The sequence below is a fragment of the Athene cunicularia genome (genome assembly GCF_003259725.1).
Source record: "Athene cunicularia isolate RWA chromosome Z unlocalized genomic scaffold, athCun1 chrZ_part3, whole genome shotgun sequence".
Lineage (NCBI taxonomy): Eukaryota > Metazoa > Chordata > Aves > Strigiformes > Strigidae > Athene > Athene cunicularia.
Window position 1 is genome coordinate 14,090,703 of NW_020799144.1, and position 22,362 is coordinate 14,113,064.

At 39.3% G+C, this 22,362-nt stretch overlaps 1 protein-coding gene across 1 annotated transcript in view; it reads left to right on the top strand.

The window, feature by feature from the left end:
- Positions 1 to 56: 56 nt before the first annotated feature.
- ADGRV1 (adhesion G protein-coupled receptor V1) overlaps positions 57 to 22,362 on the top strand; it is a 312,242-nt gene continuing 289,936 nt past the window's right edge. The window contains exons 1-4 of the mRNA XM_026866507.1: positions 57 to 125; positions 3,997 to 4,119; positions 4,202 to 4,356; positions 14,474 to 14,636. Coding sequence (XP_026722308.1) covers positions 14,615 to 14,636 — 22 coding nt within the window. The 5' untranslated portion in view covers positions 57 to 125; positions 3,997 to 4,119; positions 4,202 to 4,356; positions 14,474 to 14,614. The remainder of the gene's footprint in view (positions 126 to 3,996; positions 4,120 to 4,201; positions 4,357 to 14,473; positions 14,637 to 22,362) is intronic.

The following is a 22,362-nucleotide window of genomic DNA, read 5'->3' on the forward strand; positions in this document are numbered from 1 at the left end:
CATAGCGTTCCGGGGGGAGCGGGGGGCCGGCGGCGTCCCGGCCGTGAGGTTCGCTGGGTTAACGCGCCACTCTGCTGGAACGGAGGCGGCTCAGATGCGGGGCTGTGCGTGTCGGGGCCGGTCAGGTAATTCCACGAGCCCGCTTCGGCCCAGCAGCCGCCGCTCCTCTCCCGGAGCCTGTGCACCCGCGCTGCGCAGCGCTGCTCACTCGGAAGGCGCCAGGCAGCTTTTTATCCCTTCGCCCCTCTCCTCCCCTCCTCAGGACTAGTACTGCGGAGGTACAGGTGTTCAGCCCATGCCGATGGTTTTTTTTTGTTTTGTTTTGTTTGTTTGTTTTTTTCATGAAAGAGAAACTATAAATTAAGCCCAGTAGATATTTCAGCTTCACTTCCCTAACAGTCATGTTCACTACTGACTCCTCAGCCGGTGCAGCTGCTGAGTCAATCGCAAAACTTCCTAGTCCAGCTAGTCAAATCTGTGTTTTTTTTTCTGACACGGCCTTAGAAGCAAGGTGGGTTTTTTTGTTTACAGCAGGAGCAATTACGATATTTCTTAGAAATACTTAACAGCTCTAAGGTTGGGCTGAATATGTTGTAACAAATGATTGCGTTGCTGCTGAAGACAAATGCGGTTGCCAGTCTGACTCCTCAACAGGTGAAACCCGATCTTAAGAAAAAGTAATTTCAAAGAGGTTGTTGGGGTTTTTTTCCTTTTGTTTTTGAGCTTTGCTATACGATGTTTTCAGAATGCCAAACGACCAAAGAGATGAAAAATGGGTTTGGTATTAACAAAACTAGAATTATTTTATGACGTGACTTTTGAAAGCTAAATGACATCAGAACTAACGTTTGTGCAGCTGTCTTGAGTGTGACGCTTCACACCCGCAGAAACTGAACAGAATTGAAGCCCCATTTCCAGGCGTTGTAAAATAAGCTGTCAAGGGCCAGTGTGTCCTTGTGTCTCAGCTTATTTTAAAGAGAATGGTATTTCAGCATCTACCTTAAAATAGTGCTCTAATGTGGACGAGGGATGGATGGGGTCAAACTGAAGTATTCCTAAGGCTGTTTAGGTACTCAGCCAAACAGCATCCACAAGAGAAGCAGTACATTTCAGCACAGGTGCTCAGCCAAGAGCATAGAAGTTCTATGTTGTAAGTAAGAGAAGGTTTGCACGAAAGAGTATCAATATTCTTGGGTGCAGAAATCACAAGTAAGCATGAAATGGGAGCTGGCAGGATTAGGCAGGTCTGATTGCTGCCCTTTGTGGAGAAGGACAGAACAGCACAAACATGTAAATAGGATTTCCTTCCTGCAGGAAGTTGGGCACAGTGGTAGCTAATTTTTAGGCTTTCTTATTCTGCATTTGTTAAAATATTGCTGAAGGTGCCAAGTATAATCGGCATTCCTTCAACCCAAAGCTTCTTACAAGTCAGGAGAATCTATCTAAATCATTTAGGAGCCTAGCTAGGGATGTTTTATTTGCTTCAGGGTATTTCATAGCCTCTTCAAGGGCCTTAGGTACAGACTTATGTAGAAGCTGCTCCACAACAAAGACAAGCTTGGATTGTCGGAGTACATGACAAATGTGTGAACATACTTGTAGGAGCCCCAGAATGATTTTTTTGTATTTCTGGGGATGGCACAACACAAGCAGATTGAATCTTCCACCAACCGAATTTCCAGCAAGAGCAATATTGAAGGTGACGAAACTGAATTAATTTCCCATTAACAGCTAAGTTTTCTCGTGGGATCTCAAGCTGACGAAAAGTTGTTATACCTTTGTGAGTGAGAGCTCCATTGAGAGGTGTTGTGCCACATCTGGCAAAGAATATCTGCAGCACTGTTTTGTTTTTTAAAGGAAGCTTTCAGTAATAGAAGTGAAGCAACTGTAGTTGTCTGTGGCTGGGAAACTGATGACTCAGACGCTATTCATGCTGTTGAAAGACTGTTTTATGAGACCCCTCAGAGCTGTGGGTGGACCTGGAGAGGAGTTTGAAGGCAGACTTCGTACGCAGTGGTGCCTGCAGTGGTGTCTGATGATTGTCCTATCATACATTGCTAACAGCAGATCCTTTTGGAGGTTTTCTTTAATCGTTGGGTGGTGAGGCTGCAGAAAAGGTCATGGCAGGGGATTTCACCATTTCTTTTATCTAAAGAGGTGTACCATCAGGTCAAAAAAGAACTGCTGAAGCAGCACTCTGCCTTACAGGGGGAAAGAAAGTGTTGGAGTTTGCTTTGACCCTGGTACACCCCTGTGTGTAACCATTTGTAACTAGTGACATTTTCCCATCAATAACAAAAGGGTATATTCCAAACCTGATGAACAAGACTGTAGCTGCATAGCTCCCATGAATGCTAATAGGAGTACAGCCTTTCTCCATCCCCGTGTAAGTTACTTTGCATATCCTAATAGTGCATTCTCAGTGAGCAGTGGGGTCAGTGTTAATCACTCCGTCGCATTCCAAGAGCAACGGCGGGAATCTCTACCACGTTCCCCTTGGCCATCTTCTATCTCGTGTGGCTTGAGCAGAGCTAGGAAGTTAAGTATACACGTAGGGATGTTAAAAAGATCTTAAGGAATTAATAGAAAGGAACTGTAAAGGAGATATTGGAGGGCTGATGTAACTTGTCATTTTTAATTAAAAAAAATAGATTCTTTCTGTCTGGAATTTACATACATGTGCCACCACTCTTTTTGTAAGTCTATAAGTCATTCTGTGGTTTGGCACCATAGTGCTAGCTTTACATTTAGATAGCTAGTGCCAGGTGTCTGAATGTGTGTTTTAATTGCTTGAATGACATGATAATCTATGACTCATTAAAAGATTCACACAGAAATAAACATACAGCCTTTGTCTGTCTCTGCTTCCCTGCTTGGAACGATACTAAAAATGTAGGAAACAGTAATGTCCACAAGGTACATCTGCAGCTCAGGCGGAGTCCAGATAAAGTGTGAAGTTATTAAGCAGATGTGTCTGACTGCAAGATGTGTAAGGTGCAGTAAGAGGAGCTGTTTAAGAACTATAAAAGTATGCGGAAAGCAAATAATGCTAACTCTGCAAACACTTGCAGAGTAGGCTGTTCTCCAGTGGAAATATTTTCGTGTATACATTCATCTGTAAGTACTGAACCTGAAACTGAGACCTCGATCCTCAAGGCTAGCAGAAATGCTTTTTAGATAGCAAGGTTCCAGCAGTTTCACTCTAAAAGTGGGTGAAATATGACCACAAAATTTAATTGTTTAATTTAGTATTGTTATGGTTTTAATGAGAATAAATGAAAATTTGTCTTTGCATTGAGACTGTTATTTCCAGATACATATTTCATATATTCACTGCTTCCATTTGGTTTTCAACATGAACTGGTTACTTTTTATTTAATATTATTCAAATTTAATATGTATTCAGAATAGAAATATGCTGTGTACCTTCCATAACACAGCCAGTAGGGTGCATTGGTCGTTTGATATTTAGTTTTCAAAAATCTGTAAAGAACTGCCTATTTGCTTCTGATTTAAATTTTACTTTGCTCAGCTCAGGTATCCTCTAAATAAGAAAATCCACCAGTGAAACCGTTCAGTTATGGTAGAGATGGTATGAAAAAATGGAGCATAGGGTCTTAAAAATTGGTTTCAGATTATTCAGAGACAGATTTTGCTGTAAGATTCTGAATTCATCTTTATATACCTGTATTGATGAATAAGAGTTTTTATGTAGTGATAACTGAAGTTCTTTTTTTATTTTTTTAAAGATTGTCATAGATACCTTTCAATTTTAGCTGGATGAATCTGTAGTTAAGCTCAGGAATAGCTGTTACTTTTTGGTGTGCTTTCCCTGAGTAAATTTAAAGAACCCTTTCAGTGATTGTATTGTTTTTTCTCTAAGGGAATTTTGCACTGTAGTAAAGTCGGTTTTGGTTTTGGTTTGTTTGGTTGGGTTTTTTTTTTTATGAATTAAACATTCAGAGCTTCTTAACTTTTGTTCTCTGCTTTCTCTAGCTGTCAGTTTTGAGGAATGTAATTTGTTTGCATCCTCTGTGGATTTCAGCATCGTGTTTAAAATGTGGACACCAGAACTTTATGCAGGTTCAAATATCCATCCCATTAGTGCTACATATAAAGGTAAAACATTCCCCCACCCCAGCTCCTTGTCACTACTCCACTCTTGAGGTGTCTAAAGATCACACTAACTGTTTTTTCCCAGTCACAACATGACACTTACAGTGAGCTGCTTGTCTGCTGGAGTTTCTTCAGATGAAAAAGATCTGGAAGACCACTTGTAAGGTGTAACCTGTATTTTGGCTTTGAATGTATTCAGCAGCATTAGCGTGACTTGTTTTAATGGAGCCAACTTACCAGGTGAGCCAAACCACTGTAGTACTGCCATTTCCTTTCTGCAGATATTGATCTCACAAACATCCAGTCGTGATTTTTGTGTTTACAGGGAGAGAGTGCTGAGGAGCAGCAGATCTATTTGTACACCTTGTTGAACTACATACTAGAAATATTTTTATTTGTTTATGAGGAAATTTACATTTTGTTGCTAGTCTTTTACTGGAGGATGCATTTTGACATCTACCAGCTATGTAGACCATTTTACAGCACTGCACTCCTTACTAACATTGACTATGTATTTACCGTATGGTAATGTGATTAGAGGACTTACTTTTTAACTATTCAGTTCTGTTATACCAGCACAATTACTGTCATTCGAATTTACAATCTTTCAGAATTAAACCAAATTGCACTATTTATATAAGATCACGTATTTATTCCATTCATTTCTTTGACTTTCTTAGTGAAATTCCACATCAGCCTTTACATTATTTTGGCTAGGTTTACTGTCAGGCTGCATTTATGGTCTAAACTTCCTTTTGTATCTTTGTAACTGATTGTTATGGACATTTATAATATAGTTATTAAACTTGCCATTGTCTTGCCAACCCAGTAGTTTTCCCTTATGTCTTTAAAATTCTATAATTTATACAGTGTAATTAAAAACATCTGCTCTCTAGTTCCCTTTTTCATAACGTCTATACTGATTTACTTTTTATTTTGTGTCTCTTCTTCTTAATTTTGGAAATAAAAATCTTAAGGATTTTGATAGTTTCCCCCCACGGGAGGGAGTTGAATGTTACATGGTATTAAGCATTAGGATTTCAGCGGTGGAAGATTTCTTTGGCCACCTTGTTACTGATAATTCTCCCTTACTGCTGGCACAGCTGTGTAAGTACGGTTGCATCTTCACTGATATGGACCTGTCCTCAGCTACAGACCTGCCAGGGGCGGGTTGTTACTGCAGATGTATTCTGTATGGATGCATTGATATCTACAGCTACAGCTGAGAAAATCTTTCCCTGGCAAGCACTCCTTTGATGTCATTCCACTGAGTGGGAAAGTGCCCTTACACAGGCCCTGGTACACCCATGCAGTCCTGTCAACTGTGCAGCCTCTTCTTCCCCCCTTCTGCTGTTCTTCCCACGTGAAGAGAGGCCTGTAGGCAAGTGAGGAAGCTGTCTGGGATATCCTAGCGTTACTTTCATCCTTTGTTTTAAGCTCCTCACGGCTGCAATAGTGGGGTGTGCTGAGCAGCTTTTACAAAAGGGAGAAGGAATTGTAGACGGGAGTGGGAGCAGGAGTGGGGAGACTATCTCATGGTCAAGGATCTGATTCAGGGTCTTGAAAAGCTTTAATGTATGAGCAGGTGTGGCATTCACAGCCTGCTGTACTGACAAGTATTTGAACTGTGTGCTTAAGGTGCCTTCAGTTTTCACCTAGAATGGCATTCAAGAGTAAATTAAACTGTTGAATTAACACTCTGCTCCAGGTATTACTAATAGTAATGGTACTGTAATTGTGTGTGAACATCTTGCTATGCTTGCATTCAAATTTTCCTTATAAGGTGGACTAAAAAAAATGAAAAAATTATCACGTGCTATAGCTATCTGTAATGTACAATATCTATCAGTATAGAGCTTAAGAAATGAGTGTTTTTCATACAAAAAATGCTGGTTTCAGTTTTGCCTTTATCTTTGTCATTTTTAAATAGTACTGTATTTTAACAAATAAGAAAGTAGTTGTAAAATAAATCATCCCGTTCAACTTTTTCAAGCATTTAAAGTACGATTACAAATGTCCAGTTTATGACATAAATAAGACAGTGATCTGGTCAACAGAGAAGCTCATTGACAGGAGCATTTTCATGAATTTTAAAAGAGATTCCCTCCACCCCTGTTTTCTTACCACTTTTGTCTTTCTATTCGATTCAGCTTCTATACGGGACAGCAGAATGTGTCAGAAACCTTTAAGTTCTTTCAATGAGTATCAGGCATGTTAATGCAAATACATGAGGAGTAATCCCTCCACAAGGAGAGACAGTAACATAGCCCACACGACATCAGTAAACTGTTTACAAGGTATTAATATGCCCACTGTGACAAGATGTATTTAATGGGAAGCAACAAGGAATTTGTTTTATTAGTTTTCCTCCACCCTCAAGTAATAAATCTTAAAAGCTTCAATATTGATTCAATGAAATGAATGGCTGAATCGTTCTGGAGAGGCTCTGACAAGTGGACAAATGCTTCCATGGTTACATTGTGCTATGCAGTATGGTTACTGAGCTTTGTTGGTTTCCTCCCTCTGCCATTGAAGTAAAATAACAAACCACAGGGAAGCACCACACATGGTGGGCATAAACTGGAAACAACTTTAAAAGATCGAGTTAGCTGATCTTATACAGATTTTAAACAATATGAGGTTTATTGATTTATCCCCTAAACCTGCATTTCCATACTTTCTCCTTCATATATCAGTCTCTGATGGAGCAATTTTATTTCTTGTCTGAACCACCTCTCGCTTTTGATTTGCAATGACATAAGTTAATAGGCTATGTAGAAGTGTGTTTCATAGTAGTGTTACATGGGTTATGTTTTTCTAGGAATGATTTTATCTCAAGTGATGTCACTGCATCCGTGCAGGCTTCTGCAATAGCTAGATGGTGAATCACACATCACGTATAGAACTTTTGCCTGTAGTTGTTTTAGGGTGCTTTTTCAGTATAATGTAATAAACTGGTTTGATATTCCATCTCCTTGTATCAAATTTCAGGCGTCACAGGGATGAGGGAGATAATAAACACGTAACTTCACAGAAGTGACATTTTAAAAAATAATAAAAAGTAATGGCATACAGTTATTGCATTAACTTAAAAAAGTTGCAGATCAAGCCTGAAGAGAAGGAAATCCTGAAGGCCTTAGATTTCATTCAGGACAAAGTATAAAGAAAACTTAAAGTGGATGTGTTGAAAGCAGTTGCATATTTTTCCCTTGCAGACCAACTCTGAAAAGCGTGCATGTTGTCCTCTGTGTCAGCAGAGGGTTTTTTTCCTCTACGTGCTTGACAGTCCCTAGGATTGCTATCTCAGCATCAGAATGCTAAGATGCTCCAGTGCCCCTTTGCAGACACAATTTTACAGCAAGAGTGAATGCCAGGATTCCCCACAGTTGGGGAATCCCCCCAAATTAATCAACATCGAGGATAGTTACTTCTGAGACAGAAATTCTGTCCTTACAGCGGTCCATCGGGAGCTTACATTTATTGTGGGTACTGAATTTCACATTTACTCAGGTAATGTCTCTTTGATCTCAAGGGGGAAAAGTAAGCAACAAGTGAGTAAACACTTCAATGTTTCACTTAAAGAATTTCAGGAAAGAGAAAAGTCAACTTCTATGTAGAAAAAAGCGTAAGTTATTTGTGTTTCCCAGTAGGTTTTTTTTCCCCATTCAGAAGGAAGCAAACAAAATACCCAGCTGTGAATTGGGAAAGGCAGTGAGGTTGTATCCAGCAGCTGGAACCCTTTTGCTCTTATCTTTATTATTCTGAAACACTTTTTGAGGACTTTGAAGTTAAGAGCAACCTAGATGCAAGAGATTATGAGAGTTTTCAATGTTTTTATGTTTTACCTTCAGGGAAATGCACTTTTGATAAGCGTTCTTTTTGAATTTTCACTCTAATGCTTGACATGCTCTGAAGTTGTGTGTTTTGATGGATGTTTTATGAGATAGTATGCAGCAAATCAGAAGTAACATGCCACAAAGGAAGAACTGGGCACACTTGAGTGGGAGAAACAAGGCTGCAACTTTATTTAGCAACAATAAATGCACAAGAGGAGCAGGCAGATGATTCTTGCCAGGTTCTAAATCTTGCTGTTTCTCCATGAGACCCGTGATCCAGTAGGTTTGAAAGGAGCCACTGAGTGTTGAAAGACTAAACCATCTCTTCAGAGATGGCATTCTTTATTGTGATGACACAAAATGACAGAAGTTGTGTCAAAATTGCATGCTGGAGCTTGATCAACCAAATCTGAGATGCAGTAAGTTGAAACAAAGATGTTACTTCCTCATTAATTTGTTCAGTTTTTAACACTTGAACATATTTCAATTAACATTTTCTAAAAGTCATCTCATTTTTTGGTGAGAGTCTTGTCAAATATGTAGCTAAGTTCAGTAATAAAAAGGTTATGATTATATGAATATTATTTCTGCTGTAGTGTGTGTTAAAATATAAGAACCTCACATGAACAGATGCCAGGGTACATTTACTTTTTTCCTGATAATGGGAATACATAATTTTTTTCAGTTAAAAGCTCATTTTAAATATTAACATCACATGCTTTCAGTATGCAAGTAATGAGCTGCACCATGAAAAGGTTAACCTTTGCAAGCTGATTACAGGAAGCATAAACAAATGAATGTTTGTCCATTGATAAAGGACATGATCTTGGATGTTTTTTTTTTTCACTTTCTTAAATCCTGGGCATCTGTGAAAAATAGAGGATCAAAACCTGAATTTATCTACGTACATCTGCACATCAATCAGTCTGGCATAAACCACTGGATCAGAAGCATAATACTTAAATTTTGTCTTTGAGTCTTCTCAGATTATTAGTACCGTTTGTATCTGTCTACTTTCTGCTCTTTCTTGCATGGGTTTGTTAATTTATCAGGAAGCTCTACAGTAAAATCAAGACTTTCGTACAAAAGCATTCCCAGCCCATCAGGAAGGACCTCGTTTCACATTTTGAAGAACAAACACGGGCTTGATCCTAAACTGCTGTGGGGTGGTGGTCAGAAGCCTGGCGACACAGACGAGTTGGGCTCTGAGGCGAACACACCTCTTTGGTGTCAGTCTTGGTCAGTTCTGCCTTCTTTCACACCATGGCTTTGGGCGTAGTTCCCTGAAGAGTGTGCTGTCCAAGTCATGTCCTGTAGTTGTGGCTGCTGTTTCTTTCAGTGCTGCCAGTTAGATCAGCTCCCCCGTGTGAATCACACCGAGAAGTAATGAGGAAGAACACGGGGGATGGTCCTAGACATCAGCCAAGCAAACGATTCTCTACATGGCATCAAAGATCAAACTACAGCCACACAGGGAAGAATATACCTGCTTGTGGTGGTCTACAATGTTCTTAAAAATGGTCTGTCCTGTAGAAACGCTCACCACCATGGACCATCATTTTAAGAAAATCCATTAAAAACAAACAAACAACAAAACCCACGTGAATTTCTTGCAAGAAAATAATCTGTATCTTGTCAGTCTGTGAAGAGAGGAGCAAGATCAGCCTCAGTATTCTTCCTGTACACTAGAACTAACCAGAACAGTGTCTGATGGATGTTGTGTATTTTTGAGGTGTTGTGTCATGTTGGAAGTGATTAATTAATAAACAGGAAAGAAGAGAACTTAACTCATGTATGGTGTATTTTAATTAAGGATTGATCTGTGAAAGAGCCATGCACATGCTTAATGTTCCTCATTCTGCGTAGTTCAATCTGCTTCAGCTGAAGTACCAGAGGAGGCGATATGTGGAATTCTGTGCAGGTCCAAAATCTCGACATTTTCAGAATCTCCTTGTTTGCCACATGCATCCAACTAGGTGCTTAGTTGGATGTTTAGTTGGATGTCAAAATCTTGAAGCATGGATGCTACCGGTAAAAACAGCTCTCGATTTTAGTGACATTTATGGATATTCAGAAAATGTTATTATCAGCATTTATTTTTTGCTTTCTAATATTAGCAGATTAAGATTGCAATACCTGTGATTGAAAACCAAATGGCCTTCATACAGCACAAAAATATTCCTTAATAGAAACAGAAACGTAAACAAGAAAACACTCCCTTCTGAAGCTCTTTGTTTGGATTTTTTTGCTTCTTGCTCCTTTAAGTCCTGCTTTCCTTCTCAGGGATTTGTTTCTTCTCCTAACTCCCTCTTCTCTGGTCTTTCCTTTCAGATGATGCCAATAAAGGGAAAAGGCAAGATTTCAAAACAAACAAACAAACTGGAGTCCATTGATTCTGTTGTTGCTGCTTTCAATATTGGTTTACTTGCAGCAGAGCCATTTTTAACTTGCAGAGTTTTAATTAATTCAAAACAAAGGAAATCCAAACAAACAAAGAATTGAGGGGTGTACTTACTACACCTTATTTACTGCTTTTATTGAAAAGAGCAGTTAAGGCTGACCTGGAGGCATAGTTCCGTGCAATGCCAGATCTATTGTAGGTCCAATACCAGCCCTGATTGTTTATCCCTGACAGTTGTAAGGGCTGAGGGTGCTGTGTGGGCAGCATGCTGAGTTGTTAAAAGTGCAGATGGAGTGTCCCGTGTCAGTCACCAACAACCTTCCAGCTGGTTGAGGACCACCATGGCAAAATCCTGTGGGAGCTCTGTCTCATCCTCATGTGTAACAAAAGGAACCACAGGTCTGTGGAGCGGCACAACAAAACAAAATAAAATAAAAAAAAAAAAACCAACAACAAAAAAAGAGAAATCCTCAGGAATCGAGAGAAAATGTGGAGTATTGCGTGTTGAGTGGGAGAGAGTAGCAAAAGCTGTGGTCATTTTGGATCTGAATGGAGTTTTGTTGACAGACTCCATGAAAGTAGCCATGTGAATTAGCTTAGAGTCCAAGTCTGAGTTCTCATTCTTCCTTTGTTTTCCAGCTCAGTAATTAGCAACTTTTAATGTGCTCAGGTCTGCTGTAACTGAGAACTGATGACTGTTAAGGCAGCCCCTCTGATACTGAGCAGCTTGATAGCTGCTGGTGGGAGCCAAACTTCCCACAGAAACTGGACAACAAAAGGACAACGTGAGGTAATTTCTATAAGCTGAAACAACATTATGGAATAAATTGTAAGAAGAATCTTATACCTCAAGTATCCTTTCCAGCTGTTGATCCGGAGAGGAAAAACCATATGGGATCTAGATTTTGAGGCTGAGATAGGAAAACAATAACAGTATGGTATTGAAAAACATACTACTTCTCTGTCATGCTAATACACTGTCAAATGCAAAATTCAGCAGCTAATAACATGGGCCTTTGAAGGACTGCTTCTTGCTCTCTTTGGTACAGAAATACTGGAGCTGGTGCATGGGAATAATGCATAATGAAGTATTGATCAAAAAATTCATAAATATACTCAGGTGGACGACAGCAAGAGGTGGTCAGACATATAACACAGATTATCATACACATCTACCTGAATTTCTTTTAGGTGCACAGCATAGCTTCTTAGAAGAAAAACAAGTACACCTGTTGTTTTTTGTGGGGTTTTTTTTGTTTGTTTGTTTGTTTTTGTTTTTTAATTTTATTTATATTTTTTGGTGAGTAATTCCAGTGGATTGTGTCCTTCGCTCTCAAGAACTGAAGTTTATTCTGATTATTAATAACTACTTTTGTGTCTACATGTTAGATCATTGATGTCCTTATTTGTTATACTGCAGATTTTTATTTATCAATATTCATTTTCTCTGTAGCTGTATGCAGAGTGCATCCAGAGATTCATCTTACCTAACACTGACCTAATGTCATTACTCATAATTTAGGCAGTAGTCTGAGACAGTCACTTGGACTCCCTGTTTAGTCAGAGGAGTGAAATAAGCACCTCTTAAAGGTAGTTCATACCGTCCTACTGTGTGACTGGCTTAGACTGGATGGCTGATGTTAGGTGGAATGCCTTCTACTTTGAAGCACTGGTTTTCATTGAGGTCTTTAAGTCTTTTACTAAGCAATTTTTCAAACCATCATTCCCCAGCATCTTCTTTGCCTTTTCCTGTTTGTTTGTGTTATTCCCGAATTGTGATCACTGTAACTCAACACAGTACTGCTGTAGTGACCAGGCTAATGCCATCAGAAGGCACAGAGTCTTCTAGATCCTGTCATATTTTTTTTTGCCTTAATGCTTCTGCACTGTATTCCTTCCTCCTATATGCAAAGATTATATTAGCCTCAACAGAATCAGTGCTTCCTCTCTCTCTGATTTCTTATCAGTATGATCGCATTTTCCATATGCTCCAAATAAATTAAAAGTAAAGAAAGATGCATGACTTCTCAGTCAACTATAGTAAAGGTAAAACTTGTTCTGCTATCATTCAGAGCAGAACCCTGTTTTGTGCTTAGCCTTTCCTTACACCCTTTCTGTAAATGTACTGTTTGTGAAATAAAGCTTATCTAGAATTAAGCTAGAGTTATGTTTGGGTTTGTTTCTAAATACTTAATTTGTATTAAAATAGGCATTTACAATAGATTCTGTTTATTCAATACTAACAAGCAATATAGGATTTTAAAAAATGCATGCGTCAAGTTTCACGTTAGATGTATGTTGATTGTTACATCGCTTTTGCGCTGAGTTGGGTCAGAGGCATGATTTTTTGGCCTACTTAGGAGTACTGTTTTGACAGAACAGTCTGAGTATTTGGGACCCAAAAAAATGAAAGGATCCAGCTAGCTGAAATACCTGATATATGTTTTCTGTCGTAGACAAGGAATGTACTGGGAGTTGGATTTCCTTGGAGTTGGAATCAATGCTTTTAAAAAATTTGATAGAATGGTTTCAATTCCCATGAGATTTGTGGGGAGTGTGTGAGTGTTAATGGATCTGACTGGATTCAGCCACATGAAATTGTGCCACCGCTGCTTCATTTGTTTGCAATAGCATTTCCACTTTATAAAATCTAGTAGCTATCTCACAGGATCTGGAAATACAGTGAAGACTCTGTAAATGGGACGGTGTGAGCCAGCACAGGCAGGACGCAGGAACAACCACAAAACCATGGATGAAATGCAAAGAATAAATTTATTCTCACTACCTCATGACCTGAGGGATCTCCTCAGCAGCACCCAGGCAGGGATGCAGGTACCATGGAGCTTGCTCACCAGAAAGGAGAAGAAAGAAAAATCTGAAACTGGCTGCTTTTGCCTGTATATCAGGGATGTAGGAGACATCGGCCTGTTGGCCCTACACAGCCTCTGAGAAACTGCTGGACTTTGGTGGAAAACAGGCCTTGGAAGATAGATAAGAAGCAGTTAAGTTGTGCCAAGGTGTCAGGGAAAAACAACGGACAGCTGCAACACTGAACTGCAGGAAAGTATTAAACTGTGAGAAGTTACCACCGCGTGAACAGCGCATGAACAAGAAGGGGATTGGTTTGTACGGCGTGTGTTAGCGTGGTCCTATGCTGATAGGAGGAAAGATTGATAGCTGTCTGATTGCTGATTTGCTAATCATGAAGTAAGAGCTTTGGCGAGAGCATAAGTATGTGCTATTGTAATAATAAAGGGTCTTTCCTTTTGCACTTCAATGGAGAGTCCGTGCCTTAGTTGCCACACAGGGATTTTTGCAGGCGTACTTTTCCACTGAGCTCTGATCTTTCCCACAGCAGGGCAGGAATCTCAAGGATGTTCAGTGAGGTGCCTCTGAGTCTATTGCAGGCCTGTGCTATCTAAATGCAGACATTCTACCCGTCAAGCACACAAAGCTGTACAACAATTGGCATGATATATGTCCTTTTCAGCATCCCAACTGTGACTCACTTGAGTGTGTTTGCAGTCCTCCTCACCAATCTTCTGCTGTATTCCCACAGGGACTAAGTGAAACCCCGTCAAAATTCTGTATTTTCTATGTTTTGGGGCTTAAATGTATTGACATTTATTGGGTAAGTAGGAATTTTGACACTTGTTTCCCATTAAATTGGAGAATTGAGGATTTTGGGGGCCTACACTATCAAGATCCGGGTTGCCGCCTTTGTGTCTTTGTACCTCTGCTGTGGCTCAGGATTTACTTGGAATGGTGGTGACCACAAAATGTGAATTTGATATTAGAGAAATTACTGAGTCCGGAATGCTTGATCTCGGACTGGAGATTGTTTCTCCCTGCAGAGCACTGAATAGCTGTGAATTAAGATGAGCTGCATGTCCGGGTGCGGCTCAGGGCTTGAATCCAAAATCTGTCATAATCCAGTGATAAAACGTGCCAGTTTTGCTGCCTCCAGTAATAAACCTGAGCAGCCCTCGCTGAGTGGAAACACCGCTGAGGCAGCGACTGGAGGGGCCAGCTCTGTCTCCAGCACAGCAGCGCAGGAGCATTTGCCAGGGTTTTAAAAAATTCTGTCCTCTTCCATCCCACCCCCCTTTTATCTCCGCAGCAGTGGGAAGGCAGCAGGAGTCAGGAGAGGGAGGAGAGTGCTGGACGCTGCGTGGAGCGGAGGGAGGAGTAGGAGAGGGGAATGCATAATGCGTGAGTGACAGAGAGCGTGCAGGCGGCTGGCTGAGTCCAGAAGACGCGGATGTCCATGTCCCCGGGTCTAGGTAGGTTTGTTGTCTCTCTGTTTGAGGTGGGAGTTGCTTTGGAGCATCCTGTCAGCCACAGAGGTGTTCGACGTCCGGCCGGAGGGTTCTGCCAGCAGCACCTGTTGCAGCAGGGACAGGGCTGAAGCAGCGGCAGACAGCGAGCGTGTGGCTCACCCCTGAGCGGCTGCTGGATAGTCGGAGTCTGCTAAGGTTTCTGTTGTTCCAGCAGCTCCTCTTTCTGCTCTGCAGAGCAGGGCAGGTGGAGACAATAGTATTTCCAATGGAAAATCCTATTCTCGGGGCATCATATCAGGATGAAACTCAGTCTGAAGCATCCTAGCTGGCAATTTTTAACTCTCAGAAATGCACAGAACATAATTTGACTGTTCAAATTAGGTGAAGATAAAAGAAGTGGAGGAGCTGCGTGTGCATTCTGTTTTGCAAAGGAGAGCGAGTTCAAAGTAAGAATGAATTTTTCAAATCGTCACCTGATAAGGAATGAAACTCATTCCAAACTGTTATATTCCTTACGAGTTATAATTAAAATATGCCATGTAAGTTGGAAATACTGCTCATACTTCTTGCTTTTGATATGCAGATTCTGTGTAAGACATTGCATAATTCACCCTGGCTAGCCCAGATAAAGTTAAGATCAAATGTATACGGAACTGCTTGCCAAACATCAATCATTGTTTTTTAATGAGCCTGTAATCGCTTTATAGTGCAGATGTGAAATAACGTGAGTTTAAAACGCCCTATTCATTATATGGAAGCTGAAAGGTTTGTTGGGTTTTTTTTGTTTTGGTTTGTTTGTTGGGGTTTTTTTGTTTTTTGTTTTTGTTTTTTTTTTTCCTGATAATACTTTGCACACATCTTCCAGAATGAGTCAGTTAAATAATAAGCATTTTGAGAATCTGCCATGATGGCAATTTAGTAACTGAAGGTAGAATGTGATGTATTTAGTCTGCCTGTCCCTTAAACCTAAAACAAGCTTCCTCCTACTAAATATATTCAGTGTTTCTATGTGGAAGGGAGAACCGGATACCTGAGGAAATAAAATAATTTGTGTCATATCAAGCTTAGAATTGAAATGGACAAATAACTTGATAATGTAAAAGCTAACGTTTTTCGAGGGTGTACAATTTTTGATTTCTAATTTGTTATTACTAATATTTATGTTGTTATTAATTTCTAACATGCAGTTTCGTGCTTTACTTGCTCTCTAATACATTTTTGTGTTTTAATAGCTTTACACGAAGAAATCAATGGTATTTACTAAATTTGCATGAGTGAACTAATTAACATCGATAATGGGAGCACATGCTTATTAGCTCCTAACTCTGTGTCCTTGTCACATGGAAATCAATGGGAAAAATGATATTTGCTTTCGTGAGAACTAGTGCTGGGCAGTTTATTTATGCTGTCAGCATTTTTTGAGGCTGAAAAGTCATACTGGATGAGTTTTACAGAGTTGATACTAGTGAATGAGATTGATCCATATGCATTCAAACCTGCAGTGCAATACTTCCCTTGGAAATTGTTGTGAGCTTTATTTGAATGAAGTTTTCAGAATCAAGTCTAAATCATAACCTGTCATTAAAACTTCCAATATAAATGGATTTTTGTTATTTAAACTTACTGTCTTCCATGGTTTTTTTTATTTGCTTTTGGAATTCCATTAAAAAAAATAAAAGTGCTTAAGTGTGCTGGTGCTCACAAACGTATTTTCCTTAACACGTGAATATGATGACTGTAACTGAAATACTGGAAAAGCTATGAAAACATGTATCTTTAGTGTGTAACACTAAAGAATAATACCCCTGCAGAGGGCTGTAAGGATCTCAGTCATCAGGGACAAAAAATTTATGGCAGTTTGGGAGAAAAATACTGATGACCCACAAATCACCTTTGGTATTGTTACACAACTACTATAGTTGTTCGGGACTGCACAATGGTAGTGATGGGGTGATTATTAATTATTGTACTTTTAAAAGTACATAGCAGTGGTCTATAAGATTGGGAAAACTTTAATTTCAGAATGTTTCACTGAAATCTTGATGGAAAAGTATGTCCTTGCATCACACTTCAGGGAAAAGGAGAATTAAAATTTATCTCAGCTACGTCTGAAGTTTTAAAGCCTGAGGTGGTTTTGAAAGCATCAGACCAGTAAACTGTATGTCTGACTCCTGGTAGTATTTGAGATGGGGAATCTGAGACGATTTAGCTTCATTTCATTGCTGGATAACCCTGCTCTCTGATTTTTTTTCTTTCTTGGCCAGCCTCTTCCAGTGTGCTTGGGGTATTGGGTCAATTTAGTTCTTCAGTAAGAAATACAAAAGTGTGGGTAGGTGAGAGAAAACATAAAGAATATGCTGAAATTCCTTGCTCAGGGACTATTAGGCCTTGACCTCCTAAAGGTATAATCACATATATAACTATTTTTAAATGTGTAATCCTATTGATTGGTTTTACTCATTCGTACAATTTGTGCTTGTGTTTCGGCTCTCCGAGACTGGCTGATTTAGGTACAGTCACTGTTGTGTATAATGGTGAATATAACACTTTTCTTCACTAGAAATAAACATACGTAGTATCTGAATACTTGTTTCAATGTGTATTAAGACTCAGGTGCTATGTAACATCTCCACCATCAAGTTGAAGCTTACAGAACCATTTCTGTCAGCTGTAGGCATTTGCTGCAGTCCTAGAAATTCAAGACTCATCGTCTGCCTAATAGCAGCTATATTACTGTTTCCTAGGAAAAAAAAAAAGAAAAAAAGATTGACAGGAAGAATCGATGTTAGAGGCCATTTATCTCATTCCAGGTGGGCCCACTGTAACATTTTTTTACTCTGAAAAAAAGTTATTGAATCATAAATGATACTGTTTCTGCACAGCTGCACTTGCTTAAATCACTCTCTGGGTGAATAATCTCACTGGAAAACACTTTGTGTCAATAAACATTTTCAAGATTGAATTTACTCCTTACATGAGAACATGTGGCTGTCTGCAGAAGGAATTTGGAAACCAGGAGTTCTGAAATGTGCTTAAAATATGAAGAACATTGTTTCAGAGACTGGCTTATTAGTATTTCCTATAAAACTAGTTAAAGTTGTTTAAATTCCCTTTAGTGAAATACTTTGGAAGTCCAAAGCAAGGTTGCTATTAAGATAAAGTTGTTCATATTCAAAAAGGCTTGTTTGATAGGCTGAATTTCTCTAGCAAAATTGAACGGAGAAGATGCTTTCCATGTTCATTGCAGCTTTTGTGTTTGTGGGGTTTTTTAGCAAGTTGAAGACAAAATTTCCTCTAGAATCTTATAGCAATACCTTTTTATATACCAAGAGATTTTTGTTTGGTTATCTCTTTTTGTGTCTAGTATAGATTTATTAGTTGGAGTGCAGTTATGATTCTCATTTTCAGGTGGCAGAAGAAACTTCCTTCTCCTCAGTCACTTATCCTGGACTTGTCCAATACATTACTGCTCTGAATTGTTTCAAGCTCTGCTTCATTAAGGATTTAACATGGCCTTAATTCAGCCATCTGTTATGGGTTTGGCAGTCCAACAGATCTGAGGTATTGGTCAGAGCTTTAGAAATTTCCCACATTTTTAAAGGTTAGGAAAAGAGCTACCTTTATGAATAGATTTTGAATAATTCTCAGCAAGACAATGGTGCAGAAGTGGGGTAAAAAATGCATGTCATTCTCTGAAGCACAGGGTCCCCTGTCTGCCTTTAGCTTTGCTGAAAGGCAATTAGCATTTCAACCAGCCAATTTGGTTACATGCAATGAAGTACTTGGGTTTGTAATTTGCTGCTCTCGGCTTGGTGCTGTTGAGAACTAGCTCTATGTAATCCTCTCAAAGCACCTTTCTTTCCAGCATAGTTATTGTTGCTGGTCTTAAATAACTAATCGACAAAGAGATTTCCTTGTCTTGAACTACAGGGTGCCTTAGAAGAACGAAAAGAAATACCCAGTTAATAAGGGAATGATTATAATTATTAAATAGTGATTATTAAATTGTGACATAGGTTAAAAGGTTTAGAAAGCCAAGGAAAGCACAATACAAGATAAAGGTAGTGTGGGAAGTCTTTCAACCCAAACAAATTTTGCTTGGGGAGTTCTCTTCACAACATAAATACTTTATCCTGTGTTTTATTTAAAAATGGATTGCCCAGATTTAAGAGAAGATTTCACAGTATAGATTAGAGTGAGGGCCCCCAGCTAATCATCTTGGAAATGATACAAATATATTTTTACTTCTACAGAAAGCATTTTTTTGGGGGGAAATCTGTGAAATACAGATCTGTAATAAAACCAACATTATTTGCTGCAATCTAATAAGAAATGAATACATTTAACTGTAGAAATGAATCTTTTGGTTGTGCATCTTAAATGTAACAAGTATAGTTGATACAAATTTTCATGCTTAATAATACACTTTTATGAACTCAAGAATCACTCACTGACACAGTTATTCTAGTAATTAGGCAGTTCTGCTTGGCTTGTATGTGAGGTATTAACTTGTCAGAATCCTCTGTGGATAGCAATAGTTCTTCTGCCAGTATACCTGAAATAATGCCATCTAATCCCTGCCATGGGGCTGTAATTTACTGTTCTATGCCTTACAGACCTTTTTTCTTGCAAGATTATTTTGTGTGAAGTGCTATTGCAAAACCTGTTGTTATACTTTTGGTTTTAAGTATGAGAAAAATAACCACTACAGTGCAGAAGCCCATAATCACTTTTTCTGATATGTGATATTCATGCAGGCCATAGTACTTCATTCAGGACAAGTAGCAGGGTATTTGAAGCTATGGTAGCTTTGTCCTCAGCTCACATCTTCTAAAAATATGCTAAGTAAAAATGTTGAGTGCATGCGAGAAACTTCCAAAGTAGAGATACAACTGGAAGTTGTTGTGGACCTTTAGGTCTTTACTGAAGTAGAATAAATGGGTGTTCCTCTTGAAGCCTGCAGACCTTCCTTCGTTGTATTTCTAGTTCTGTATGTGTTAGAGCCTGACCCTGTGTCAGGCTCAGTTGTGCAGTTACTTCTACAGCAACCATGAGCTGGGAGTGCTGATCATCTTTGTGGATGGGTTGTTTGGGTTTATTTGGTTTGGGTTTTTTTTTATCTGCTTGCTTTTTTTTTTGTGCAAGAAATGGTTTGAGAGAGAGTATGGGTCCTTACAGTGTCTTAAGCCCTACTTGGAGCAAAACGCCAGAGTAAAAAGTTCCAGACCCTAGTTCTGGAAAACTCTGTAAAATAATTTCTGTTAGTGAAAGATGTCTGCTGTTTTCCTTAGAATTATATAGGTAGAAAAGGATTTCCTGTGTGGAGTTGAAAACAAGATGTACCTTTTGCTTAAACCTATACTATATGTTAAGTGGAACCATTCCAAAATCATATCTATTTTTTTTACAGCGTATAGATAGAACTATATATGGATGGATTCTCATCAACTGCATGAGCTAAATTAAAATTTCTGCAGTTGAAATCAGTGTTGGTTTGTTGGTACAAATTAGGGCAAATTCTGATTTCTACTGGTGTATTTCTTCACATTGTTAATTAGCAGGTTTCAGCCAAAGTTTGTTTACAATAGACTCTAATCTCTATTCTAAATATAAAGTAACGTTAATAACTCCAAGTTGTTTTACTGGAGGTACTCTGGGAAAAAAAAAAAACAAAACCAAAACCAAAACTGAACAGTCTGGATTTTACAGCTAGTCAAACTTATTGTCTGGTTCTCTGTTTGACCAGCAAATTGTGAGATAACGAAAAATATTTGTAGAAGAAACTTGAGCTCGCTCTGCTCGCTGCTAGCAAACAGAAGTAATGGGTTCAACACTGCTTGAGAGTTTTGCCCTTTATTCGGTGCTCAGAATGAGAACAGGCAAAACAGGCAGTTACCTCAGAAAGCCTTGAGCATTACCTGGCTTAAGAGATAAAATTTGGCTCACCAGTGATGATTACATGCTTTAGAAGTTAAAATTTAAAGTTACAGTTTATATCCACTCAGATCCTTCTGATGAAGTGAAAAGAAGCTGCCAGAAATCTTGCAAGGGGTTCTCTGGGCTTATTACACTTTTTACCTCTGAGTGACCTCTAATAATGGCATGAGATGATTTGGATTTCTATCAGGCCTTTGCAGATTTACCACTTGCAGTACTGCATCCTGGCTGTGATGAGAGATTTACCTTTCTGACTAGTAAATACAAATATGATGTCAGGAAGCTTAAGCATCTTTTCTTCCTTGGGATAAGATGTCTGTGATGAAGGGTGCTTGTCTTTTTCAAGGCAACATAATTGAATGAGCAAGAATTTTCGTATGGAGATGTTTTTCAGGTTACATTAAACTGGCCATTCCCAGTGATACATCTGGTTATAGATAATAAGATTTTTTAAAAATATTGCAACTGTTAGGAAGCAAATGGTCAGGAGAATCGCTGACTGATGTCGGTGTCATTAATCTCAAATGCAGATAAATCTTCTTAGCACCTGAGGTTGCGCTGTGGTACTGTTCTGTCACAGCAGCAATAGTGAGTAGGTAAGTAAGCAGCTGAGCCCCAAAACTTTAGGACAGTGAAAGCTGATCAAGGGATTTTCAGCACCTAGTTGTCTGCGTTTGTGCTTTGGCTAGCACTTTCCAATGTTAGCAATAAGAAGGGGGGTGATGGGCAGGTACCCACAATGTCTTTGTAGTAAAGAGGAAGACAGGAAACCCTAGGAAAGAAGTGGAAGCAAAGACATCCAGTGACACTGAATAATATGCATGGAAATTGGTGAGACAGACCCTTGCCCCAAATGCTGCAACTATTCGTGCAGTCCAGGGGTGCAGACAAGGCAGGACTTGTTGTGACTGACTATAATTCTCATGCTTTATCCACCTTGAAGCCATTTGAAGGCAAAAAAAGTAACGTAGGAAGATATTATTTTGAAATAGTACCTTTAGAACACTCTCTTTTCCACTCTCTATTAGTGAGAGGCTTACGTATCCCACATTCAGACAAAAAAGCTCAAACCAAAAAAGAAACGACAACCAACATGGGTAATACCTACTGCCCAAATGCTAAGCTTTGCAGTCACAGCTGTTGTGTCCTCCTTTGCTTATGTGGGAACTTTGAGGCAAAGAAAACCCCAGGCTGAAATAAAAATATTTCTTTCTTAATTTGGGATCATGACAACGTAGAAAGGAGAAGTTTAGTAAATCAAAGTTTTTTATAATTCTCGCTGCTTTCCTAGGTTGTTCTCCAATACTGCTGTAGATTTCAGTGGTTCTGGGAATGCCTGAAATAAAAATGCTGAAAACATGCAGGTTTTTAATCGGGTTCTACGACAGGTGCAGCAGGGGCAATGGCCTTGTGAAACTTCTTGCTCTGTGCTGTCCCTGTGTACTACAGAGAATATCCTCTTTACATATGAAAGAGCACATGTATCTCTCTCCCATTGTATTCAGCCAAAGATGCTGCTGGGTGCTGACATCTCTGCTGTGAATAGACTTCTCTCTGGCAACCATTGATGGCTGCAGTGCTGTACTCAATGCAAAGTACTAGGCATGCCAGTTTTTGAATGTTCTACTTGGCTGGGTATTTGTAATCACAGGGAGTAGACAAGGACAGGCAGTGAAAAGTGCACTAGGCTTTACGCTTGCTCTGCTGCGCTGCGTCCGTGGGCTTTACAAATCTGTGACGAGTTGTGCGAAGGTGGGAGGGGGTGATCGAGTTATAGCTGCTGGGTGGGAGG